Source organism: Triturus cristatus, chromosome 10 (assembly GCF_964204655.1).
Source record: "Triturus cristatus chromosome 10, aTriCri1.1, whole genome shotgun sequence".
Taxonomy (NCBI): domain Eukaryota; kingdom Metazoa; phylum Chordata; class Amphibia; order Caudata; family Salamandridae; genus Triturus; species Triturus cristatus.
The window spans coordinates 142913819-142937770 of NC_140593.1; the positions used below are offsets into that span (position 1 = coordinate 142913819).

Here is a 23952-nt window from a genome sequence, read left to right on the forward strand (position 1 = left end):
GAGAAGGAAGTGCTGCAAACAACACATTTTAGAGACTCTGATGTTTCAAAAATGACTAAACATCTTCAGTAACATCTACCAATAATGGTCTGTCGATGCATTGACTGGCTCAAAAAAAGTAGTACCTGGACAATATAATTAACACAGCAATAGAGACACTACATAACCCACTGAATCGAGATTAAGCTAAAAAATACAACAGACACTTATGTTAAAGTTGGCAACTGCATTGCATATGAAGAATCAAGAAGACATAATTTTAGATGAACAGAAAACAAAACCTTTGTAAACGTGTAGTAACAAGCACCCAGTTTATTCATAAAATCATACATTTCCATACTTATAATTGTATGCTCTTTAACACATTTCTCACCATTCCATACACGTTGTGCGTTAGCCTCCTTTATACTACAGTACAATTTGCTTGTTGGAGACTAAAATATCCTGTTTTTCTCAGATAAAAAAAATTAAAAAGTCTCCATTCCTTTGAGACTTCATCAGTCAAAAAGTTGTGCAGTACCACTTGGATGCCATTCTAAATTCCCTTGTTTAGGCTGTTTATGTATTTACAGTAAAAGTATACTAACAAAAACCCCATAATTAAATGTATTCCACCAAAAATAGATCATGCCAAAGGGTAATACTCCATGCACAATTTGTTTTGAGGAAAATCACAAAGAAGGTTATAAAATGTTCACAACAGACTTGACCAATGCCTGGGACAGTAGGGTCAGAGAAATTCTAGATGAGAATTGACAACTGCTCAACCACTAGCAATGCTCATTTTCTTTTTCTCCTCCATTCCCTATATTGAAATTGATTTTAAGATGAGCTCTACATTGTCACTCACTGAGGACATTGCTACTTCCTCCTTAGTGCAGACAGGACTATCAAATATAGAGACCCAACATTCTATCATTAGAATTTCATGGTTGAGAATTCCATTTATTTTTAGCTTGTTTACTCTCCTTATTTGATTATTTTCAGTTCTTGCAGAGATTGAAAAGTAATCAATGTAAATGCAATTTCTTGCTATTGTAGAATGTTTATCAGACCAGACATTTTGAAAGGGTCAGTTATGCTGTACTGCTCAAAATGGCACATTTGCTGTCCATTCCAAAGTAATGCCATAAGGGTATCTTAGACATAATTTTGCTGTTAACTGTCACCAAATTTCCCAATTCAATCTGAGACTCTAAAAGTGTCTGTGCAGGGATGATAGTGTAAAGGCATACTCTAGAACATGGAGTTCCAGGTACTTTGCTGCGGGTGAAAGCACCCTTTGATATTTTTCATTAAAATGCAAACCAAATTGGTGAAAAATGCTAGCCCCTCTTGTGCTGGCCAAGATTTGGACTCAAACAAATGGGGCTCTCTTGAGGCACTTCCAACATCCTGATTGTTCTGCATGGAGGGGCGTGTGCTTAATATTTCAGCTTATTTGTCCATTCCTCTTTCAGACCATTTTAAAACAGCAGCACAACCACAGATGGTTCTGAAGCAAATTGGTCAATAGTCCTACCAAACTAGACGTTCTGATCCTAGATGGCCAAAGTATTTCTGAGCAATAGTTGTGGTTCTTGAAAGTGTCCATATTGAATCACTTCTTCTATTTCTATGGGTTTTGGCAAACAAGAAGTTGGCCTGTGCTAGTACTTCTAAAACAAAAACATTATCACCCTAACAATCCCATTTGTGCTTTTTTGTGAGTATTTCTAAATTCACAGCTTTAATGAAATCAAATATTAACTAGGTGTGTGCAAAATTTGTGTAATTTTCTTTTTGGATATTTTGAGAAGATTACGGAATATTCCGCATAATTAAGCACAATACAAATCCATCATTTAGTGCTATATTTTAGCTTGAAATGTGTCTTCTCATCATTTTTAACAGGAGGACTCATTTTACGTTAAAGAATTATGCAAAAAAAACAAGTGATATGAGCAACTGCTGCTCGCATTCTGGCTGGTTATATTATTCCCGAGTGCACACATTAAAATCTTTCATTAAACATGTGCAATTAAACAAGCCATAATGACATATGTCTTTAATTTGTTGTAACAAGCATAATGTGAAATTCCCGAAATGACACTGGGGTGAGGTCAATTTTGCCGGAACCTAATATGAACTTGACTTAAATTGTTCCTGAAATTCATTGTTTACCTAGTTGCTTTTTACCATGCAAATGTGAGCAATCTATGGCATCTTTAAGTCGGAAACTGTCAACGAGATGTGAACTAGAATGTAAGCCCAAGTAATTCAAATGTGCCCAGTTATTCCATTGGCTCTTTTTTTTTATATTAAACAAAGGATATGCTCATAGGGTACAAATGTATTCTTACGTTGCACAGAGAAGCAACCTGTATTATGAAAAAAATATAAAATATATTGCTAATTGTTTAATAACATTTTAATTGACTTCTTATTATATCTTTTAGAAAGACATTGCTCTTTGAGCAGGTGCTAGAGTGAATATAATTACATATTTTGCATTCAATATTGTTTGATACCTTCATGTTTTATGGTAATAGTGCCTTCATCAACATAGTTAAAAGGATGTTATGGTTTCAAAATCCAGCAATCCAAATATTATATGCAAACATTGCAAAAATAAAGTATGTACAAAGAACAGTATTGATTAGAATTTCTTGTCAGCACTTTGCCAATGTGAATATTTCCTAAAGAAAAATCCTAATTTGCATAGCTCCAGTAAGAGCGAGGGAATTTTTTGTAAAGTTTTTTCAAAAGTGAAAATTTATTCAAGAATAACTTTGCAGACTCCCTTAACTCATTATCTAACTCATTATAGTAGAGAACATAATCAATTGTTTCAATCTTGTTAGATCCGCAGATGCGGAGGATTTTCACTTAAGGGGCCTCTTGCCAGACACCTCCATTTAGTGCATCGTGTACCTATCTTAAATTTCAGCGTTCCCTCCTCCTAACCAGTGTACTTTGTAAAAATATCTTTCAAAGTCACTTTAACAAATATCCATTCTTTTTTGCCCACGATTTGACCAGGTTGTGTTTTTGGTTTGGGGTTGTGATGTTAGGGCGCACTGCTCTTGAACATCATTGTAGTTGTACTGCCACTTTAAAATATTTCTGAAATATATCAAAAGGTCATTTTGAAGTGGGCAACTAACTGTAATGTGGGCATATGGAGGGCAATAATGTAAATTGTCTTGTTTTTATGATTGACATGCAAAATACAGTACATGCTATCTGCCTGTTTGAAAAATCTTTCATTACTGTTAGCAGATTGTAATCAAATGCATTGGCTATCAACTTTCAATAAACTTTTCAAAATTGCTTTACAGTGTAAAGATAATAAGAAATTTTGCAAAATATCAACAAACCTGTATAAAAAACAGATACATTTAACAGTTTATTCAAGGCGACATGCTGTAATGTAAAGAGTTTTATTTTTAAGTTTGTAAAAAGTCTTCAACACTACAACTGCTTAATAGGTCCAGGCCCTTTGGCTACACATGCAGAAAAAATTGTCAATTAGATAAAAAACACCAAAACGTGCTATCGTTTCTTTTCTCTTTCAGTGTTAGGAATATTTTGGAACTATGGAAAAGTGTGCCAAGTAGCTCATGGTGTCCTGGAAGACTCATATTCAGAGAGGCATTTTGGTTTAATCCCCTTCCCATTGTAGTAGTCCACCACCTGGTTTGGAACTTCAGCCAAAACACTCTTGGCCAATGCAGCTGGGGAGGCCTGTCAGAAAAAGAAGAGAAATAAAAATATTTGGTGTTAGTAAAATATGTGCAACTCTATGATTAAATGCTTAACATAGTCTCTATTGATACCAGAGCTGTTTATATAAATGCATTTATTTTTATATGTATGGTACCTACAAATAACTGCACAGTTGTCACTATAACTGGACTTGCAAGACCACTTCACCAAGTCTGTCTCTCTTCGCCACACTTTGTCTATCTTCCACGACCAACGTAAAGCTGAGAAGCAACATTTATAGATCTTTAAAGATTTTCCTTTATCTCTCTCCAATGAGCAAACATGACCATGATCCAGCAGACAATTAACATCAGCTCAATCCTTGACTATGAAATCTACTCAGAAAAGGAGCATGGATACAAATGCCCCTTTTAAATCGTGATCCACCAAAGCGTAGCTGTCAGCAACATAGTACATTCAAGAGATAATCTACCTACATCAAGAAAATCCGTGGAGGAAAGCAGAGTCACAAAATGACTGAACCCTTTAAAGTTATTTTGCTCCACTGTCAACCACCTTATCACCAAATCCAAAGCTTGTTACTAAACAACAAACTTCAGGGAAGCATACAACAGCACAGTGCACAATCTTTTTTCACAGAGAATACCTTACTTCGCATTGACAGCATGAAACAAACCACTACTTTGCCTCACATCCACCCACACAAATCCCACACATGGACCACCTTCTATCTCCATCAGCACCAATATCATTATATCTCTCTAACCATATCAAACAAATGTCCTGATCCCAACTAATGTCATGGTTCCATAGGCAGCTCACACCCCATCCCCTCCTGTATTCAAAACATTTTCCCAAAACAATAAAATCTGACATCTTGGCGCTTCAAATTACCCACTTATGACGCACTTAGCCTTATTTGGAAAATAAATCGAGAAAGCTGTATCTAACTGGATATGTGATCAACTCTGCAAGAAGTACTATATTTGCATATATAGGTCCCAATTCAAGTGACATTTCAGCACTAATATATCTTTTACCCAAATGATGAAAAAAAAACATTTTCATCACTGATAATGGAGTTCTCTGTGTTGTGCATGATTTCTTGGTAGGCTTCAGTACTGTCAACAATAAAAGCCTGGTAAACCTTCTGTAATTGCAGGAGATTCTTGGTCCTCATACTTTCTCCAACAAACACTCACTGGTCCAGATGATCACTTCAAGATTACAGTGGCTGCATGCATGCAAACAGTGGCGGCTAGTCCATTAGGGGCGCTGGGGCAGCGCCCCACTACGCATCCGACAACACAAAAAGAAACTGCTCACTGCAGTTCGGGCAGCAAGAATGTAAGCAGACGAATTGACAGCTTTGACAATTCGTCTGTTTACATTTCCGGCCTGTGCTTCACTCAGGTGAAGTGTGCATGTCAACGCACAGCGCACGCAGGCAGGTGAGAGCAGGAGTCCAGAAGATGGACTGCGCATGTACGAGAGGAGCAGTTTTTATTTCAGCTCCCCACTCCATTCGCAATCCATTAGTATGCTGCGCATGCCTAGTGTAGTGCAGGCGTCTCAAGATAGGGTCCTGCTTGGGCGGTGACGTGTTTTTCACACAGTCGCCCCATGCCCTATCAAATGCCAGGATACAGCCGAGTAGCTGCCCCCAGTCGCATCCAGTCTTCTGATTTGGCATTTACTGGAGGCTGTTGAGCGGCAGTTCGACCAAGAGCGTGAAAGAGCAGGGCGAAGTTAGTTTTCAGCCTGGCCCCTTCCCTTCTACCTCTGTGCCTGCGATCTCGGTGACTTTTTTGGCACACACAGCGTTTTTTCGCCAGCGCCGGTGAGCCCCTTGCTTGCTGTTGTATTTGGGGTCATGCGGAGGATGTTCACCGGCGGCCACGGCTTTGCCCTGTGGTTTACAGAGAGGGCCGGCAGCCAGTAAGTCACTGTTATGCTTTCTGGAGGTTTTAGCGGTATTGTTCTCAAACACCTAGGGTCCTGACACTCACATAATAGACCCCCAAGAGAGACACTATCCCATTCCTACAGTAAACTAATTGTAATTTGGAGGAGCGCAAACAGGAAGTGCGTGTTTGCTCCGATATGCAAAGGCCGCTGCAGGCCATGCCACAACATGAATAGGGCTTATCTCTACTGCGACGACCAAAAGACACAGACTAGGCTAGGCTGACCAGAGAGGAGTCCTCCATTTCGGATGCAGCGTTAGGAGAATCTCTGGAAGCTATGAAACCCTCTTCGTCCTATGTGTCCTGGCATCGCTTACACTGAGCGTCCACGCGCGCCATTCCCACAGTCCCACAGATCAATCACCAGCAGAAGGGTGAGAAGTAATAATACTGACTAACTTTGTGGCTGTAAGTAACGGGAAATAGCATTACTCAGCTCACAAGTACTTGTCTTATGATCCTTAGAAAGATGATAGGCTGAGTCAGCCCCTCGAGGATTCGGGGCTGAGACATGTAGTGATGTCTGTGCTGTTATATAGCAGAGTGATGGAGCTGTGTCTCTGTTGTAGTATAGCGGAGGAGATGCAGGCATGCGTGTGGTGTAATTGAGATGATGCAGTCATGCCTGTGCTGAGGTAATGCAGTCACGTTGTGCTGTGATTGAGGTAATGCAGACATGCCTGTGCTGAGGTGATGCAGGCATGCCTGTGCTGTGATAGCAGGGGTGATGCAGCCACGACAGTTCTGAATACAGAAATAGCGCTGCACTGTTGCTTTGGCGCTGTAATGAAGCAGTCCAGTCCTAGTTTGTGCTGTAATGTAGCAAAGGTGATGCGTTCTTGTCTCCCATGTAATTTAACAGATCCGTTGCAGTCGTGTCTGAGCTGTTATGCGATATGTGATGGCGTCGTCTCACTGAGTTGCAATACAGCAGGGGTGATGTACTCTCCTCTCTGTGCTGTAATAGAGCAGAGGCAAGCCGTGCCTCTGGGCTGCAACATAGGGGAGGTGTTGTAGTCTTGTGTCTGTCCTTTAATACATAGTGGGAATGGGGTAGTGTCTTGCAAGCAAAGCTGTCCTCATGCCAATCACCGTCACCTTGTATTCGGTCTTTACGTGTTAAAGTGTGATTCAGGCTCATGATCTAGGCGAGGTGTGGCGCTTAAAAATGCACCATTTGCCCCCGGGATCCCCCGTAGGTGGTTCGGACTCGCTCGCTACGCTCGCTCACCACAGTTCAGTACAATTATTGTTTTACGCTCACCACTTTCAAATGTCACCAGCCGCCACTGCATGCAAACAATCCCAGGAATTCATGCTTCCCAAGTTATCTATAAATTATGTGTGGAACATGATGGAGTCTTGCCCCTTGGTAATTGTACCAGCTCTACTATTATGCATTCTAGATCTCATAGTATGTTTCTACATGGACACATGGGTCTAGAATAAACTGGGAGACAGAACTTCCCTTACTCAAACAATTGAGACAGCACACAGATTAAAATAGGGGTGTGGTCTTGTCCCCTGTTTATTTAATCTTTTTATGGCAGATCCTAAACTACATTTGGACTTCTCGAATTCACATCCACCTAAGCTGTGCAATATTCCCTTAAATCATCTTCAGTATGCTGATGACACAGTACTATTCAGCCAAACATTGATAGGACTTCAAAATTTAATTAACTACTTTGATGAATATATGTTGAAAAATCATCTAGAGCTTAACATTAAAGAAAACTAAGATTATACCGATTAGAGTACACCACTCAAATTATAGTCGTGGTACTCAAAAGGAAAGCAAATTGAAATAGTCAAAAGTTAGGCAGCTTGTTTGATAATAAAATTTCCTTCAGCAGCCATTTTGATTCTCTTAAGGCTAAAGCAGTTATTAATATCTTCCATTTCAAGGATAAACTGGCATGCCCACCTTTTGAATGTTATGCTTCATTTATTTTTCGAGGGAAAGATGCCATGCTACTAGACATACTACAGGTCAAGGCTGTTAACTCGGTCTTTAAAATCCCAATGTACATTGACCATGCACGAATTTGGTTATAGTTTGGCCTTTAGAGATGGGATTTAGCCTGCACATACTTGAAATTCTTCCATTCTTTGACTACCTCTGAATCTGGTTCATTTGCAAACAATGACTAAATTCACCTCTACTGGCCCATGGCGGCTCTACATGCAGGATTCACTCCAAGCCCTGTCTTGGTCAGATCAGGTGCCTACTGCAGAGTCTGCAGCAGGCTTTAAAAGTACTGTGAATAGAATGAAATTATTTTTGTCTTAGCTGGACAAAGAAGCAAGGACAGTAAAAAAGCATGCTTGGACAGACATAAACTCATATGAAGTTCTGGGAACTCAACCATATTTTAATTCACACTTTCCTTCTCACATGCAAGACTCATTTATGAAATTGAGACTTGGTGCCTTATTTACAATAGAATGGTGCAGCTCTGTACCGCAAGCAATTTTGCAGCGCCATGCAGCATCATTCTAAAAGTGCTGGAATGTGCTGTATTTACAAGAATATGATGGTTTCCTGTACTGACCCCTACACCGACACTAATAAAGCAGCCTAGTGCCAATGATGGCAGCCTTCCACCATGTTGCAAGGGTGCCTGCCTTGTGGGGATGATTAATTTTGTGCAGCAATGGGCACCTTTCTGCACAAAATTTATCAATGGAGACGATTATCTCTCCTTCTATGTGTGCTGCAGAATGCTGTTAAGTGATGTCCAGGTATACTCAATCACTTACTAGGCCGCAACGCTTTGGTATTTCTAGCTGACTGCTTGAGATTTCTTAAGAGTAAGGGTGGGCAGAGTTGGTGGAGTGCCACTACGCGGAGTTCCTCAGAGTTGAAAATAAACTCTGCTCCTCTCCACCTTATTTAAAAAAAGTGAAATTATCACTTACCTGCTCTGGTGTCTCCAGGCTGCCCTCCTCCTCACCGTGGTCTCCTCCTCACCGTCCTCGCCGGTCGCAAACCTCTACGTTGTACGTCCAGCGAGGACTGCACATTCGCACACTCGCATGCAGGCGCATTCCTCCCAAGACATACAAAGTAGGGGTTTGCGACCGGTGAGGATGGCGAGGCGGAGAGACCATGAGAAGAGGAGGGCAGCCCAGAGACACCAGAGCAGCTAAGTGATCATTTATTTCCTGTTCTGGGAGTGGGCCTAGGGGCTAATTCCGCTATGCCGAAGAGTTGGATTTTTACCTAAACTCTGCGTTCCCAACAGAGCGCGGAGTTGGCAAAACTCCGCAAACGCCGCTGGCGTAGCGGAGTTAGCCCCTGGGCTTACTTAAGAGTTGAATAGGAATTTATCATTAAATAGCATGCAATTTAGCGTATGTGCACATTTGCACATATCACTTACTTTTACTGCTAAGTAAAACTCAGGTAAATATCTAAAGGGTTTGGTACTGTTGATTATGAATTATTTGATCGTATGAATTTGAATATAAATTATATCGCATTAATAAAGAATCAGACTGCTAAGAATATGTGATACCAGTTCTTACATAAGCAGTTGCACTTTGATAGTTTATAATTATTTTATTTGGGTGTAAGGATGAGGTATCGGTAACTGAACCTTGTATTTTAAAATTGCTCATTGCAAATTTTTCCCTTTAAATTGCCTTTACATGTCATTTTTGATATTTAATTGTTGACACTCTGCACTGTCGTGTAAATATGCAAGGATTTGTTAATAATGGCAAGCATTGCACTTCATTACTGTTGGTTTGCGGTTAAGTAAGTGATAGCAGCATGTAGAGTAATGTTTTAAATGTTATTTTCTCATTTATGTGGTTGTAATGATTTTAATTAATCAAACAACAAAATTATCAATCAAAGTACCGTTATGCATTTAATAGGCAACTCTTATCTGAGAGTCTCCTACAATGACATCAACCGCAAGTACTACCTCTCCCTCATCAAAACTGACCTCACACACCTACCTAAGAAAACAGAACATAAACAATGCTTCACAAATAGAGAAAATATAAGACTTCAGAAAATCTTTACATTTACAAACTAGCCCTGAATGCACCACAGCCTATTTGAAAGGGGATATTTGGTCATAAAAGTATGTTTACCACTAAACTTAGCTTTTTATGCTTGCCACGAATTCACAAAGGGATTCCTGGCAGGCGTACACCCATTTACAAGTGTGGATTTCTCTTCTATGGGTGCAGAGAAACCTGCTCTCATAAATCCCACTCAAGAGGTGGGAAGAGGGCGTTCCAAGGCATGGTTTGCCTTGGAAGTTTGGAAATGCCCATAAAGCTGTGCATTTGTGTCTCAAACTCCTCTCTGACCCCTTTTCACCCACATTAAAACCTTACCTCCTTGAACCACGTTTTTGAATGATGATCCAAGCTCTAGTTCTTTCATATACGGATGGAGAAATGATATTCTTGCTAGCATCCCTACTCCATATTGGAACCACGGAAACGTGTCTTACATGCCCCCACCCCAAGAAAAAACTAGTACAGTTTCACTCTAAGCCTGAGGGATCCACTCTGGTTGTTTCACCAAGCTTTATTTTTCTCCAACCTTTATTTCTGGAATTTTCAGTAAGAAGAAGTACCCAACAAACAACTGCCCTATGCATACAGGGGACCGAGGCATACCGGACAAAAATAACATTAATACAGTGACAATTATATATTTTTGACTCCCACAACCTGGCATTCCATTGCACTTCTCGCCCAAATATCGCATAGTGGACATTGTGGCTCACCCAGGTAGCCCTTCCTACACCTACCTCCTGGGGCCCCTCTGTTGTCCCCTCTAGACTCAGGGATCCATGACTTCTGCAGCTCTCCAAGGGCCCCACACCTTTACAAACTTATGTGGGCATCCCTCGGCCATAATACACCAGTTTCTCAGCCCTCATGCATCATTCTAGGGTCACTTCCCAGGCTTTCAAAGATGCCCCCAGTGTCTGATAACATCTCAGCTGAGTACCATCAGCTCAACATTGTAGAACAAAAGCGTGTAGCTATTTAACACCTGTTCTCTCCATAATCCCAGAGGCATCAACTGTGGCATAAGTTCCAGGGTGAAGTCTAGGATCTCTGAGATCCGGCAACCCACAGCCCACCAGAAGCCCTGAATCCTGGGGCAGTCCCAGAGCATGTGGAACAGGGTACCACCTCTGCTGGCAGCCTCTTTAGCAGAGGCCATCCTCAACTTGTCCCATACAACCTGGTTATGTACACCCTATGGAGTAACTTTAGCTGAATGAGTTGGAAACTGCTCCATATAGCCACCTTTCGAAAGGTAGTAGCATGCCGCACTGCAGTCATCATCTTCTAGTTGGCCAAGTTCCCTTTCCCGTTTGTCCCTGAGGTTGTTAATAGGGGAGGACTGTTGTGGAGAAGTGTTTAGTATATTTGGTACACTGCATGGTGGGTCAGTAGGGATCCCAGCACCCTATGCTCTAGTGGTGACTCATCTGGAACCTCTGTGAGAAAGCCAGCATGTACCCGTAGCAAGTGTGATAATTGTTTATATCTGAAGAACTGGCTTCCAGTTTGTTGGCAGTCCCCTTGCAGCTCGGTAAACAGAATAATTCCCCGTCACATTTCCCCCAGCTTGGATATGCCCAGCAGGTCCCACTTTTTATGGCCCTCTATTCCCCGTAACCCTTTCAAGATGTCCAATTCCCAAAGGGGGTTTCCAGAGTCAACTTCCCAGCGCAGCCCGTCTTCCGGGTTGCCCATTGCCATATACCGATCTCAGTTACCATTGGAGCAGGTAGCGGCATCTGCCCCCTTTTGGCTATAGAGGCATTTAACATAACCCTCTGGGTCCATTGCTCATCTGTCAGCCACCAGGGAGGGTTCTTGATGCGTCGAGAAGGCCCACTTGCATTTGTGCTGCCCAGTAGTAGAGCCACAAGTCTGGGAGGGTGATGCCTCCTTAGAGGGGCTTCCTAGTCAGGGTAGTCATGGCTATCCTCGGTATCCCTCCCTGCCCCAGCGGCTCCCTGGTCACCTTGTCCACAGAGTAGAAAAAACCCTCCAGGACCGGGAAGGGAGTGCTTTCCAGCGTGTAGACATTTTTTGTGAGAAAGATCCTTTTATAGACAGCTGTTTTACACATTAGGGAAAGCAGGAGTCCTCCCCAGTGTTCCAAAGCTATCCGATTTGCCTCCAGGATTCAGCTCATGCTTTCCCTCAAAAAAACATCAATGTCTTTTGTTATGAAGATTCCCAGGTACCTGAAATCCCTTGCCTCCCACTGAAGAGGGTTTTTCCAGGCCCTCCCGGGGGCCTTTCTGGAGAGCGGGAACGCCACTGACTTGCATCAGTTGATACAGAGCCCAAAGTAGGATCTATAAGTCTCAAGGATCTCAACGCCCTGGGAATGGAGTGAACTGGGTCTGCTGAATAGAGCAGGACATCATCAGTGTACAGTGATATGGCGTCTTCCCACCCTGTGCCCCATCTGACGCCCCTATGCAGGCCATCTTTCTGATCTATTTGGCAAGGGGTTCTACTGCCAGTGCAAAAAGTAAGGGGGGCAGTGGGCATCTCTGAGGGTTCCCCTGTCCAAGCTGAACTCGTCGGAAAATGCACCGTTCACCTTAACCCTGGTTTTCAGGGCTGTGCATAGCAATGTCACCCACATCAAAAATGCCGGGCCGAAACTCATCTTGCTCAGTACCCCCTTTAGGGAGGGCCACACTTGAGAGTCAAATACCTTCTCGGCATTGAGTGACAATAGGACAGCCGGCTCATCCATCTGGTCACTCCCTCCAGGCACCCTGCAAGTCTACGTAGGTTGTGCCTTGTTGCTCTGCAGGACATGAAGCCCTATTGGTCGGGGGCCACAAGTGTGTCTACTATTTGCATTAGGCGATTGGCGAGTACTTTTGTTAAGACCTTTGGTCTATACAAGGCATAGTCCTTTACCGGTTTGCCTTACTTGTGAATCATTACGCAGCCCAGGTCCTGAGGGAGATGACCATTCTTCCTTGCCCTGTAGTACAGCACGCAGAGTGGGCCCATGACCTGGGTCTCAACACATTTAAAAAAACCCAGGTGGAAGGCCGTTGGGGCCCGGGGATCTACCCCCCTTCATCTGCGTCAGTGCTTCTGCAATTTCTGACTCCGTTATCTCTGCCTCCAGAGCCCAACTTCTCTATGGACCTAGTCGTGATGTTGGGATGTCAGCTATAAACTGCTCCCACTATGCTTGCCTGATAATAATTTGCTTTGTCTAGAGAGCCCTCAAGTGTTCCACTGCCTCCCGGTGTGTCTTGGGGTGATTATCCCACCAGACGTCTGCCTTCCCCATGGAGTCGAGATAGGAGGTCAGTCATGAATCCACTATGGGTCTGTCTCTCGAAGCCATGACCCTATCAATGCCCCCCTATGCCGTTAGGTTGAGGGCTCCCTCCCCAAGCAACAGGGTCTCTGACATTCCAACTCATCAACCCACGAGCGGGTAACCTATGGTGGAGGGACCTGCATGCTAAAATCCCCACCCCTGAGACACCCCTGGAGAATCCTGAATGCAGGAATTTGTATCTCCAGTGGTTGAGGATCCTGCAATTGTTTCCCCCGAGATTAGTTTCCTGTAGCAGGACAATATCAGGGTCATAGAAATACAATCAGAACAACATATTTCTGCCAACATCGTTTAGAGTGCTAATCGTCACTGATAATAATATCACGAACATGAAACACTGCCCTTCCAAAATATAATCCACAAATACATGGGTACAAAAAATATCAGATTTATTTAGTAAATATAATGTTGCAATGATAGAAAAAGACAGTAAATAATGTATCATGAATGACACAAGCACATCCTACATCGCGCACACACACAATCGTTCATTCAAACAGAGGCATACCCATACATACTCATACGTCCTACAAAATAAGGGTTAAAAACTTTCAAAGTAACAATATATACATGGAGACAAAGTCCCCCTCTCTCAACATGAGACAATTGATGACTCTGTCAGGTCTAGAAAATGGAACACATAGGTCAGTTTCAGAGTTAATCAATAAATGAAAAAACAGTCCATAATACAGTTCATTTTTAAAATTCGCAATTCAATGGCTTCTCAATATATTGATAAATAGAGAGGAAGGGGAAAACAGTTTAACAAGGAAACTACAATCTTGGAAAGGAGCCAAGGTGTACGCGTTCCCTCCCTTTGCCATGATTCAGAGAGTTCTTCAGATAGTGAGACAGGATCAGTGCTTCCTTGTCCTAATAACTCCCTTTTGGCCATCCCAAGCATGGTTCCCCACCACTCTAGAACTAGCTTGCAACCCCACCCCCTTCTTAATTCCTACCCTAGAGAATCTTCTTGCAGACGTAGTGGGAGGAGTTCACCCCCTAATTCAGAACAGGAGTTTAACCCTTCTTGCCTGGAGAGTGTGAGGAGATCCAATGAAATCTGAGGACTTTCGGCGACGGCTGCAACTCTCCTCAGAGAGTCTTGGGCCCCAGGCACTCACTACAGATATAACAACATATGGAGAATCTGGGTACATTGGTGCCTGGAAAGGAACCTGGATTCCTTGGAAGCACCTATTGTTGACATTGTTAAACAATTTGTAAAGGCCTCGGCTATAGAACTATCAATTGCTATAGATAGGCTATTTCTGCTGGTCATGTCCTTGTCAATGGTAAAAAGGTAGATAAAAATGTCATTGTAGAGTGATGAAAAGCATTCATTTAAGACGACCTACTAAACCTAAATATGAAAGTCTTTGGGATGTCAAAATAATCCTTGATCTTTTCAATAACTGGCCTGTTAATACTCTCCCCAATAGGAGAAAAAAAAAACCTTTCCATTATGCTGGCTACTCTACTATGCCTAATCTCATGCAGAAGGGTCTCTGATGTCAAAGCCCTAGAGATTACGAATAGATCATATAACATGTTCGGAATCAAATTTGAGATTTATAGAAGAACAAAGACTATGTCTGATTCAATCTTTTACCCACGTTTTGATTTATGTCCAACATTTTGCGTTGTGGACTGCATGAGAGAGTATGATCGCAGAATGTTTGCTCTTCGCACTCGGGATTTTAACCAATTACTTATATCCTTTGTTAAACCCCACAAAGGCATAACCTCAACCTCAATTGCTAGATGGGTTAAGACTGTTATGGGTTTAGCAGGTATTGACTTAAAGAAATTTCAAACTCACTCCCTTAGAGGGGTGCTATGGACAACATTCTCAAAGCTGCTGACTGGTTAAATGCTAGCTCCTTTGCACGTCATTATTGCAAGCCTATTGAACATATGTCTGATGTTCTTTTACAAAGCTACCAACATGCATAATGTAGCCTCCGTTCTTGTAATGAAATTGCGAATCTCATATTACCATGACTAGAGAATCTGGATTTCATTAAAGACACGGAGGCTGACATTATCCCTCCCATTCCACCCCTTGGTGGTCTTACAATGATTTAATGCTGGGTTTGTTACAGTTTATTACTGTACTTTTCATTAACAGTACTTGTTTCATCTCTTGTTCCTTTTAGCTTGATAAGCTTGACACTATTTTTTACATTCAAGAGATATTTACTTCTTTCTCTTTTCAGGTAACGCTCCTAAACTGCGTGTCGTCTGGCCTTTGGTTTTACCTTCGTTCTTCCTTCTCCTTCATCCTGCTCATCAGAAGATCGTTTTGATGTTTCAAGTTTCATGAACTTATTTTCCTCCATATTTAAAAGAGGCAGATTGTTGATGGCTCATGCCTTTCATGTGTTGTATTGTTCTATTCTGGAACCTTTTAATAATGTGATGTAAGCGGCTGCTTGGACTGCATTAAAGGAATAATGCATAATGTCAGCCTCCGTGTCTTTAATGAAATCCAGATTCTCTCGTCATGGTAATATGAGAATCGAAATTCAATGGCTTCTCAATATATTGATAAATAGAGAGGAAGGGGAAAACAGTTTAACAAGGAAACTCCAGCGCCGACGGGCGTTTCGGTGGGTGACCCCGATGTGGGTCTCACTTTCTTCGGGGCGCAATGATCGCAAACAAGCAAAGTGGGGACAAAAGTTGTTGAGAAACGTCACTGGGAAGTGTACGATGAATAGGCTCATGGCCAGAGCCACCAAATTTGCAGACTAAATCCCTGAATCAGGAGGGAATAATAATAAAATCCTCAAGTGCAGGACTCCAAATGGAGCACTAGAGGGTCAGAGGATAAAGAGATCCCAAGCAATTTTACGACCTTACCACCTTACCACCTCATGTGGCTAACATAACAGAAAGAGCCGTGATACTGCCAAATTCAAACAATGAAAAAAATGGAGGACGCTGGTAGCCAACTTGTTATGATGAGAGATATAATTGAATACAGGAGACTCGATAAGTTGAAGAATGTGTTTACAGGGAAACACAACCTGGCATGCGACCACCTCGAAAAGACTGACTAACATCGAGTGCTGTCAGCCTCACATTCTAAAGAGAACACCCCCGAGTTAAGATTCCACCAACTCTTTTTGGCTGCACAGCAAAGATCTGCAATAACATTCTTTAATATATCAAGCTGGCACCATAAGTTTCATAGTTTACAAAGGTGGTTTAGACTCCTCCATTAAGGAGCTCCACATTAACCTGTGGTAAGGACCCACCAAGATCCACCAGCACCAGGCCCATTAACATGAATCTCGTCCCAATTATTGTACACTATCTCATATCGCTCCTTTCTCAAGCTCAGCATAGTCCCTACAATCTTTTACTGCAGTATAATGCTCTGTTTCACTCCAGCTAGATTTGCACTACACAAACACATGCTGTGGTGATGTGCCTGTCTCATTATATTCCACATTCTAGATTCCTTCTCTTCGGAATGTGGATTGTAGCTTGAAGGTCCTTGTTGTGGGGATCCCATTGCCTGGCAGATTCTGCCTGAGACTGTAAGACTGGGCCAATAACTCTACTCTCTTGACGTGAACAGAGTGTAGTGTCTTGGTATATCGCAGTACCTGCATGCGTGCTCAAACATCCTCACTGATTGTCAGATGTAATGTATAGCGATTGTTTTCCCTCTCCCTCAGTGACTGTCCCCTATTTATTTCACCACTTATTTTTCTGTCCTTTCCTCCCTGCTTTTCTCTCGCTTTCAAAATAATGACATGGGGGGCTAGCTATATAAACACCGAGGTATAAATGGTAATCTTTCAACCTATGCTAACCCTGTAACAGCTGTTGCGACTGTTCTCTGTATAGAAATAATAAAAAATAAAAAAAAGTGAATACCTAAAAACTTGAAGTGATTCAGTGAGTTCAGCATTGTTTTTCCTGCAGTTAGCATGTTACAGACTGTGACACGCACACAAATGTGACAGGCAAGTGGACATTGTGACTCTTTACAACCTCTGTGTGCATTTTGTGACTTTCTCACAACCTCTGTGTGCATTATAGTTCTGCATGTGTAGCATCGTTTTAAGTGTTTATTAAGCATCTTTGGTGATTCTTTCATATAGGGGGGTGGCAGCTGCACATCTAGAAGAATTTCAAAGAAAATATCTTGCTGTGGACATGTTTATGTTCTACCTTCATTAACATAGTACCAGAAATGTCACCATGCAAAGTGTTAATGCTCCTGCTCCGTTTCTCCAAACTCCAGGCGAGCCACCCGTCCGGCAGAGAAATTGATACAGAGTATTTACCATGTACCTTGGTGCTATAGGGGGCAATAGATATTGGCCAGAATGGAAAGGTATTTGTTGGAGCATGCCGCTTGGGGCTTGGGGATGCCGCCGAGCCCTTTGCCAGGGCCGATTTTGTTACCGGGCCGTTTGCTGCAAAAACGGCCGGTAACAAAAACGTCCCCCAGGGGCCCAAAACTGGCCCCCACCCATGCAGCGCACCGGGGGATTGCCCGGTGCCCGCTATGGCCAGTCCGGACCTGTTTGAGGGTCAATCTATTTATGAGCATCTTCCACTGTACGAGTTGGTTGAGGATGAGGAGGATATAGATGAGTATCAGCTGGCTGTAAAAAAAACTTTAGAAGGAGTTTGATGTACAACCGAGTTTAATTGTGAATAGGCACAAGTTTTTCTTTAGGGAACAACTTCAGGATGAGTCAATTGATTGTTGCGTGGCAGCCTGACGCATGCTTGCAGCAGGATGTGAACTTGAGAACTTAACTTCTCAATTTATTTGAGACGAGATAGTGGTGCGACGTGGGGACAAAAAAGTCCAAGAGAAGTTTCTGACCCTAAAAAATCCTACACTGGGTTAAACTATTGATATTGTGAATATCATAGAGTTATCTTGCAAGTCTTGCAAAGAATTGGCGTGGAAAGAACAGAGTGGTGTGGCAGTCGTCAAAGAAAATTGGAGTACAAAGCAAAAGAGGCAGAGTAAAAAGTTTGTTTAGAAAAAAGAGGGTAAGGATGGGTTTTTCAACCAGAAGAACATCTGTTTTAGGTGTGGGTACCTTAACCATGTTTCTAATGGCTGCCCCTATCCAGCTAAGAATGTTGAGTGCAGAACAAGCTAGACCACTGACCTGGTCAGCTCTCCCCTGCACAGCGACACCAGTAAGTGCTGCTGCCCTATGAGCACTGGGATCGCCGTCTGGGTGTAGGTTCGAGGCCCTCCTCCACCTGCAGGCTCCTGCCTGTGCCTCATCCCTGGTGGTTCAGTGGGAGATCTCTCTGCTCTTCTGCTGTTCCGCCTTGCTTTGCTGTCTCTCTGCCCTCTTTTTTTCTCTTTTACTCTCCTCTTTTGCTCCCTTGCCCCCTTTTTCTTTGTTTTGCTCCCTCTCTCTCTCTCGCTTTTCCTTTTTGCGCTCTTTTTTGCGCTCCCACCGCTGCTGCCCCCGTGGTCCCTCCTCCCTCCAGCATGTCCTTCCCGCCCTCCCCACTACTCCTACATAATGGCAGCCGCTGTGCCGCTGCACACAGCCAGCACCGCTTGCGCGCCGAAGGCAAGTCCGTATGCGCCCGTCCACGATCCGACCGCGATCAACACCAGGGAACCTGGTCCCCCGATACGCCTCCACTTTGACTCCAGCACACTCCATGCGCTCAACCCCAGATGCAGCAACAACTGCCAGCTTTCGATGCCGAGCGACACAAAAGGCCCGATCTCCTGCTGACACTGCCGCTGCACCTTCACCCACCTCCGGACCCCAGCAGCAGCACCCAGCCCACAGGACGTCACCACACACAAACCACTGAACTGCGTCCTCCTCAATGTGTGCTCCCTACACAGGCATGCCGTAGAAATCTGGGACCTCCTCAACACCCACACGCCCGATGTTGCCTTCCTCACGGAAACCTGGACCGACACCAACTCCGTGCCCGATATCACAATCGCCATTCCCGATGGGTACAAGATCCTGAGAAAAGACCGCCACACCCACCCAGGAGGAGGCATTGCCATCATCCACAAAAGCTCCCTCATCATGTCAACCACTTACCCAGATGATGCTATGACCTCCATGGAACAGATCCAGACCAACCCCAAAATGTCTCTCTGCAGAAAACTCATCTAAAGGCCGCCTGGCACCTGCGCTCCCTTCACTGACACCATGACCGACCTTATTACACCCCACACCCACACCCTCATCTCCACAGACTCCATACTACTCGGTGACCTAAACCTCCACCTGGACAACCACGATGACCCCAACACCACCGCCCTCCTATAGAACCTCACCAACATAGGACTGAAATAGCTTGTCACCGCCCCATGCACACAGTGGGACAATCACTCTTCCCCGTCTTCACAGGGGGAAACAGCGTCTCCTTTAGCCACACCACAGAACTGCTCTGGAGGCACCACCACCGCATCCATTTCTCCTTGAAAAAAACACCATACAGAAGCACAGGCACCCCTTCCCCCACGGGAGCTGGAACAAAGTCACCGAAGAACAGATCACTGCTGCCCTCACCAGCACCCCACCGCCAACGAAGCCAGATGTCAACACCGCGGCACGCAACCTCCACCTCTGGATCACCAGCTGTGCAGACACACTCGCCCCCTCATGAAAGCCACAGGGAAACACATGAAAAAAGCAAACTGGTTAAGCCCTTCACTCCAAGAATCCAAGCGATCTTGCCGACGACTCGAAAAGACATGGAGGAACAGCAAAACACCAGAAACACGCACCCTCTACAGAACAGCCACCACAGCACACCACAAACTCATCAAAACCACAAAGAAGAACTTCCTCCAAGACAGAATCCTCATCAACGCCCACAACTCCAATTAACTTTTCTCCATCATCCAGGAATTTTCCAAACCCAGCAGCAATACTACAGACATCCCCCCTCCCAAGACTTCTGCAACAGACTCAGCACCTTTTTTCACCACAAGATCAAGATGCTGTAGGACAACTTCGACAACCAAAACCTCTGCATCGCCTCAGCCCCCACCCCCAGCGACGCCACCCAACAGACACTATCCACGTGGATGCCACTTACGACAGAAGACACCTTAAAGATCATGAAGAGCATCCACTCCGGAGCACCCTCAGATCCCTGTCCCCCCCACATCTTCCACAGAGCTGCCACAACCATCGCACCCGAACTACGCCAGAGCAACTGCTCCCTCAAGACCGTCACATTACCCGACAACTGGAAACACACCGAAGTAAACCCCCTCCTGAAGAAACCCTCTGCAGACCCGACGAACCTCAAGAACTTCAGGCCTATGTCACAGCTTCCATTTGCAGCCAAAGTCATCGAAAAGGCCGTCAACATACAGAAAGTAAATTTCATCGAAGCCAATAACATCCTGGACTCCTCCCAATCCGGATTCCGCAGCAACCATAGCACGGAGGCTGCCCTACTCACCGCCACCGACGACATCTGCACACTCCTCAACCAAGGCCATACATCAGCCCTCATCCTCCTGGACCTCTCAGCTGCCTTTGACACTGTCTCACACCGCACACTAGCCACCAAACTCCATTATGCCGGCATCTGAGGAAAGGTCCTAAACTGGATACGCTCAAATCTCACAAGCAGAACCCAGCGAGTCAGACTCCCACCCTACCTTTCAGAACCAACTACGACAAGATATGCAGTACCCTGGGATCCTCCCTCAGCGCCAGCCTCTTCAACATCTACAACCATCTCGCAACCATCATCAGAAACCATGGGCTCAATATCGTCTTCCATGCAGACAACACCCAGCTCATCCTCTCCCTCACCAAGGAACCCAACATCACCAGGCACAACTTCCAAGAAGGGATGAAAGCCGTAGCCACTTGGGTGAAGGACAGCTGCCTGAAACTCAACTCCAAGAAAATGGAAGTCCTCATCCTTGGCTCCCCCCCTCAGCATGGGATGACACCTGGTGCCCCTCCTCCCTCGGAAACCACCCCACCCTGACAGACCACCCACAAAACCTCGGCATCATACTGGACTCAATACTCACCATGAACCGCCAGATTACTACTGTTTCCTCAGCCTGCTTCAACACCCTCTGCTTACTCCGGAAATTGTTCAGATGGAACACTGCCGAATCCAGAAAAACGGTCACTCATGCCCTCATCAATAGCAGACTCGACTACAGCAACACCCTCTATGCCGGAATCAACAAAAAGCTCTTTAGAAAGCTCCAGACTTTCCAGAACGCCACACCCAGACTGATCCTAGACATCCACTGCCACAACCACATCACCCAACACCACTGCGACCTCCAATGGCTCCCCATCGAAAGTAGAATAATCTTCAAGCTCCTCACGCACGCATACAAGGCCCTCACAACATCGGGCCTCTCATTCCACGCACCCAAGAGAAACCTCAGATCAGCCGACCTCTCTCTGGCCACCATACCACGCATCTACAAGACCAGAACCAGGGGAAGGGCCTTCTCCTACCTCGCAGCAAAGTCTGACACTGATCCAGTTCAGGAGAGACCTCAAGACCTGGCTCTTCAGATGACCACAACACCCTACTGAGCTGCCCCCCCCTTGCACCTTGAGACCCTCGCGGGTGAGTAGGTGCACTTCACAAACCCCTGATTGATTTGATTGATTGATTGATTGAACATGTGGTAAAGTTGAACACTTTGCCAAGGTTTGTCAGTCTTCAAAGGATAAAGTAAATTCTATGCCTGATAGAGAATTGAGTGGCAGATTGGATGATGACCAGATTGAAGAAAGAGATTTGGTGTTAGTTGCCTAAGGAGGAGAATCCAATTGTGTTGACCCATATGAAACATCATTGTTGATGGAAGGTGTTGAGATTGTTACAGATTCAGGAGCAGGAATGACAATGGTCACTGATGATTGTTTCATCAGACATAACGTGACAGAAAACTGCCCCTGCCCGACAGGAACATAGGGGCATATCAGCAAGGGCTTTATCTTCACTTTTCTGGCTTTAAAAGCCAGGAAAGCGGAGATAAAACCAACGCCCTATCAGCAAGAGGGTGCTAACATACATATTCGCATGTACCCTTTTACACTACACCTACCTTTGTATCTCTAATGAGATGCAAAGTGGGCGTTCCTGACATACATTACATGTCAGGAGAGCAATAACGCGTCTTTGCGCTATCAGCAAGGATACCCTTGCATTTTAGCAGACGTTAGTTTTTGTAGAAAACTGCTGTTTTCTCCAAAAACTAACGTCTGCTAAAATCCTGACTAAGCCACCCCTAACATTGGGGGTGGATTATGCTGATACGACCACAGGGTTGTATCAGCAAGGTTATCGCCCTTTTGCAGGGAACATCGCTGGAAAACCAGCGATGTTCCCTGCAAAACGGCGATAACATCGCTATCTCTGGAATTTTTATCGCCCTGGAGCAGCACGTTGATGATAACGCGCTACCAGGGCGATAAAAAGCAGAGATAGCCAGCGATAAGAAAATTATCGCTAAGCACGGTCAGCGATAATTATCGCTGGCCGTTGCTGATATGTCCCATAGTAACTTATGACAGGAGAAAAATTGAGTTGTCTGGATATTTTGAATGTCACATGCAATTTAAAACCAGATTTATTTTTGATAAAGTGTATGTGTCAAAGAAGGGGTCGAATATACTAGGATAGTATCATAAGGAGTTGTTTAGCATGACACTTAGGCCAGGAAGAAAGGTTCAAGTTTCGTTGGTCACAGATGATGCAGCAGTTGATCATGGTGGAAGAGTTGATCAAGTATCTGATGATGTGGAGTTTAACAATAAGCAGAGAGGTCTGTTCAAGGCAGTTTTCAGTGATAGATTGGGCAAGATCACTGGCTTTAAGCACACAATTAAAGTACAAAGTGTAGTCACCCCTGTCAAACACAGATTAAGGAATGTGCCATTTAGTGTTTGTGAAGATTTACCTGATTTTCTCAAAAATAAAATGGGTGAGTATGGTGTCATCGAGCCTATTGAATGCTCGTCTACGTGTATGTGCTATATGCGCCACCAGTGATTAAGTGTTATAAACAGAATCTGTGCCATTGCAGCCCATCAGTCTTCCCGAGAAGCATGGTCTAAACTTGCTATGGATTTTATTGATCCATTTAATATACTACCACAGAAACTTAGATTTGCCATTGAGGAGGTAAGAATGAAATCAAGGGCGGTGACTGGGTCCGGGTGACAGAATCCTATTCATGTTGCCAACAGTAAATCCAAATTCAGGTCACCAATCAGAGTAGATTTTGTCACCAGAAATGCTATTTGTACGGAAGAAAGTGAATGGTGCAACAAATGCAAGGTGTTAAAAGTGAGGCTGGGAAACTGTATTTGTGAAAGAGAGAATGGTTCCTTGCCTGGAAGGTTAAATAATGAGTTTTCACCTTGTGCCAGGTCTGTTGAAGGACTATCAAATCTTAAACCCAGTCCACATAGGTAAGTCATTAAGGCTGATTGCCCCCCAGTACGAAAGAGTAAAAGGGTTGTGCCTAAACCTGTAAGATATTGTGATGTATCAGATATTACTTTGATATAGATATTTGTGATGTAGGTAGGTTATTTCATATATGATGCATCTGTCCAAGAGGTTATGTTCTTGAGGGTGTGTCCTTGCACCTGAAATGTTATTTATTTTTGTATTTATGTTTTTACCTAAAGTTCTATATGTTGCTGTTGTAAAAAGAAGGAGATGTTGTGTTGTGCCTGTCTCACTGTATTCCACATTGTAGATTCCCACTCTTAGGAATGTGGGATGTAGCGTGAAGGATCCCATTGGCTGGCAGGTGCTGCAGGAGTCTGTAAGACTGTGGCCAATACATCTAATCACTTGACGTGAACATAGTGGGTAGTGCTTTGGTACAGTGCACTACCACACATACATACATACATACAAGGCTAA

General features: G+C 43.9%; 1 protein-coding gene across 2 annotated transcripts in view; it reads right to left on the reverse strand.

The window, feature by feature from the left end:
• Positions 1–296: 296 nt before the first annotated feature.
• The window catches only part of CPNE4 (copine 4), a 1366646-nt gene continuing 1342990 nt past the window's right edge, over positions 297–23952 (reverse strand). For both annotated transcript variants that reach the window (XM_085630665.1, XM_085630664.1), the window contains exon 16: positions 297–3726. In XM_085630665.1, the coding sequence (XP_085486791.1) occupies positions 3601–3726 (126 nt within the window). In that variant the 3' untranslated portion in view covers positions 297–3600. The remainder of the gene's footprint in view (positions 3727–23952) is intronic.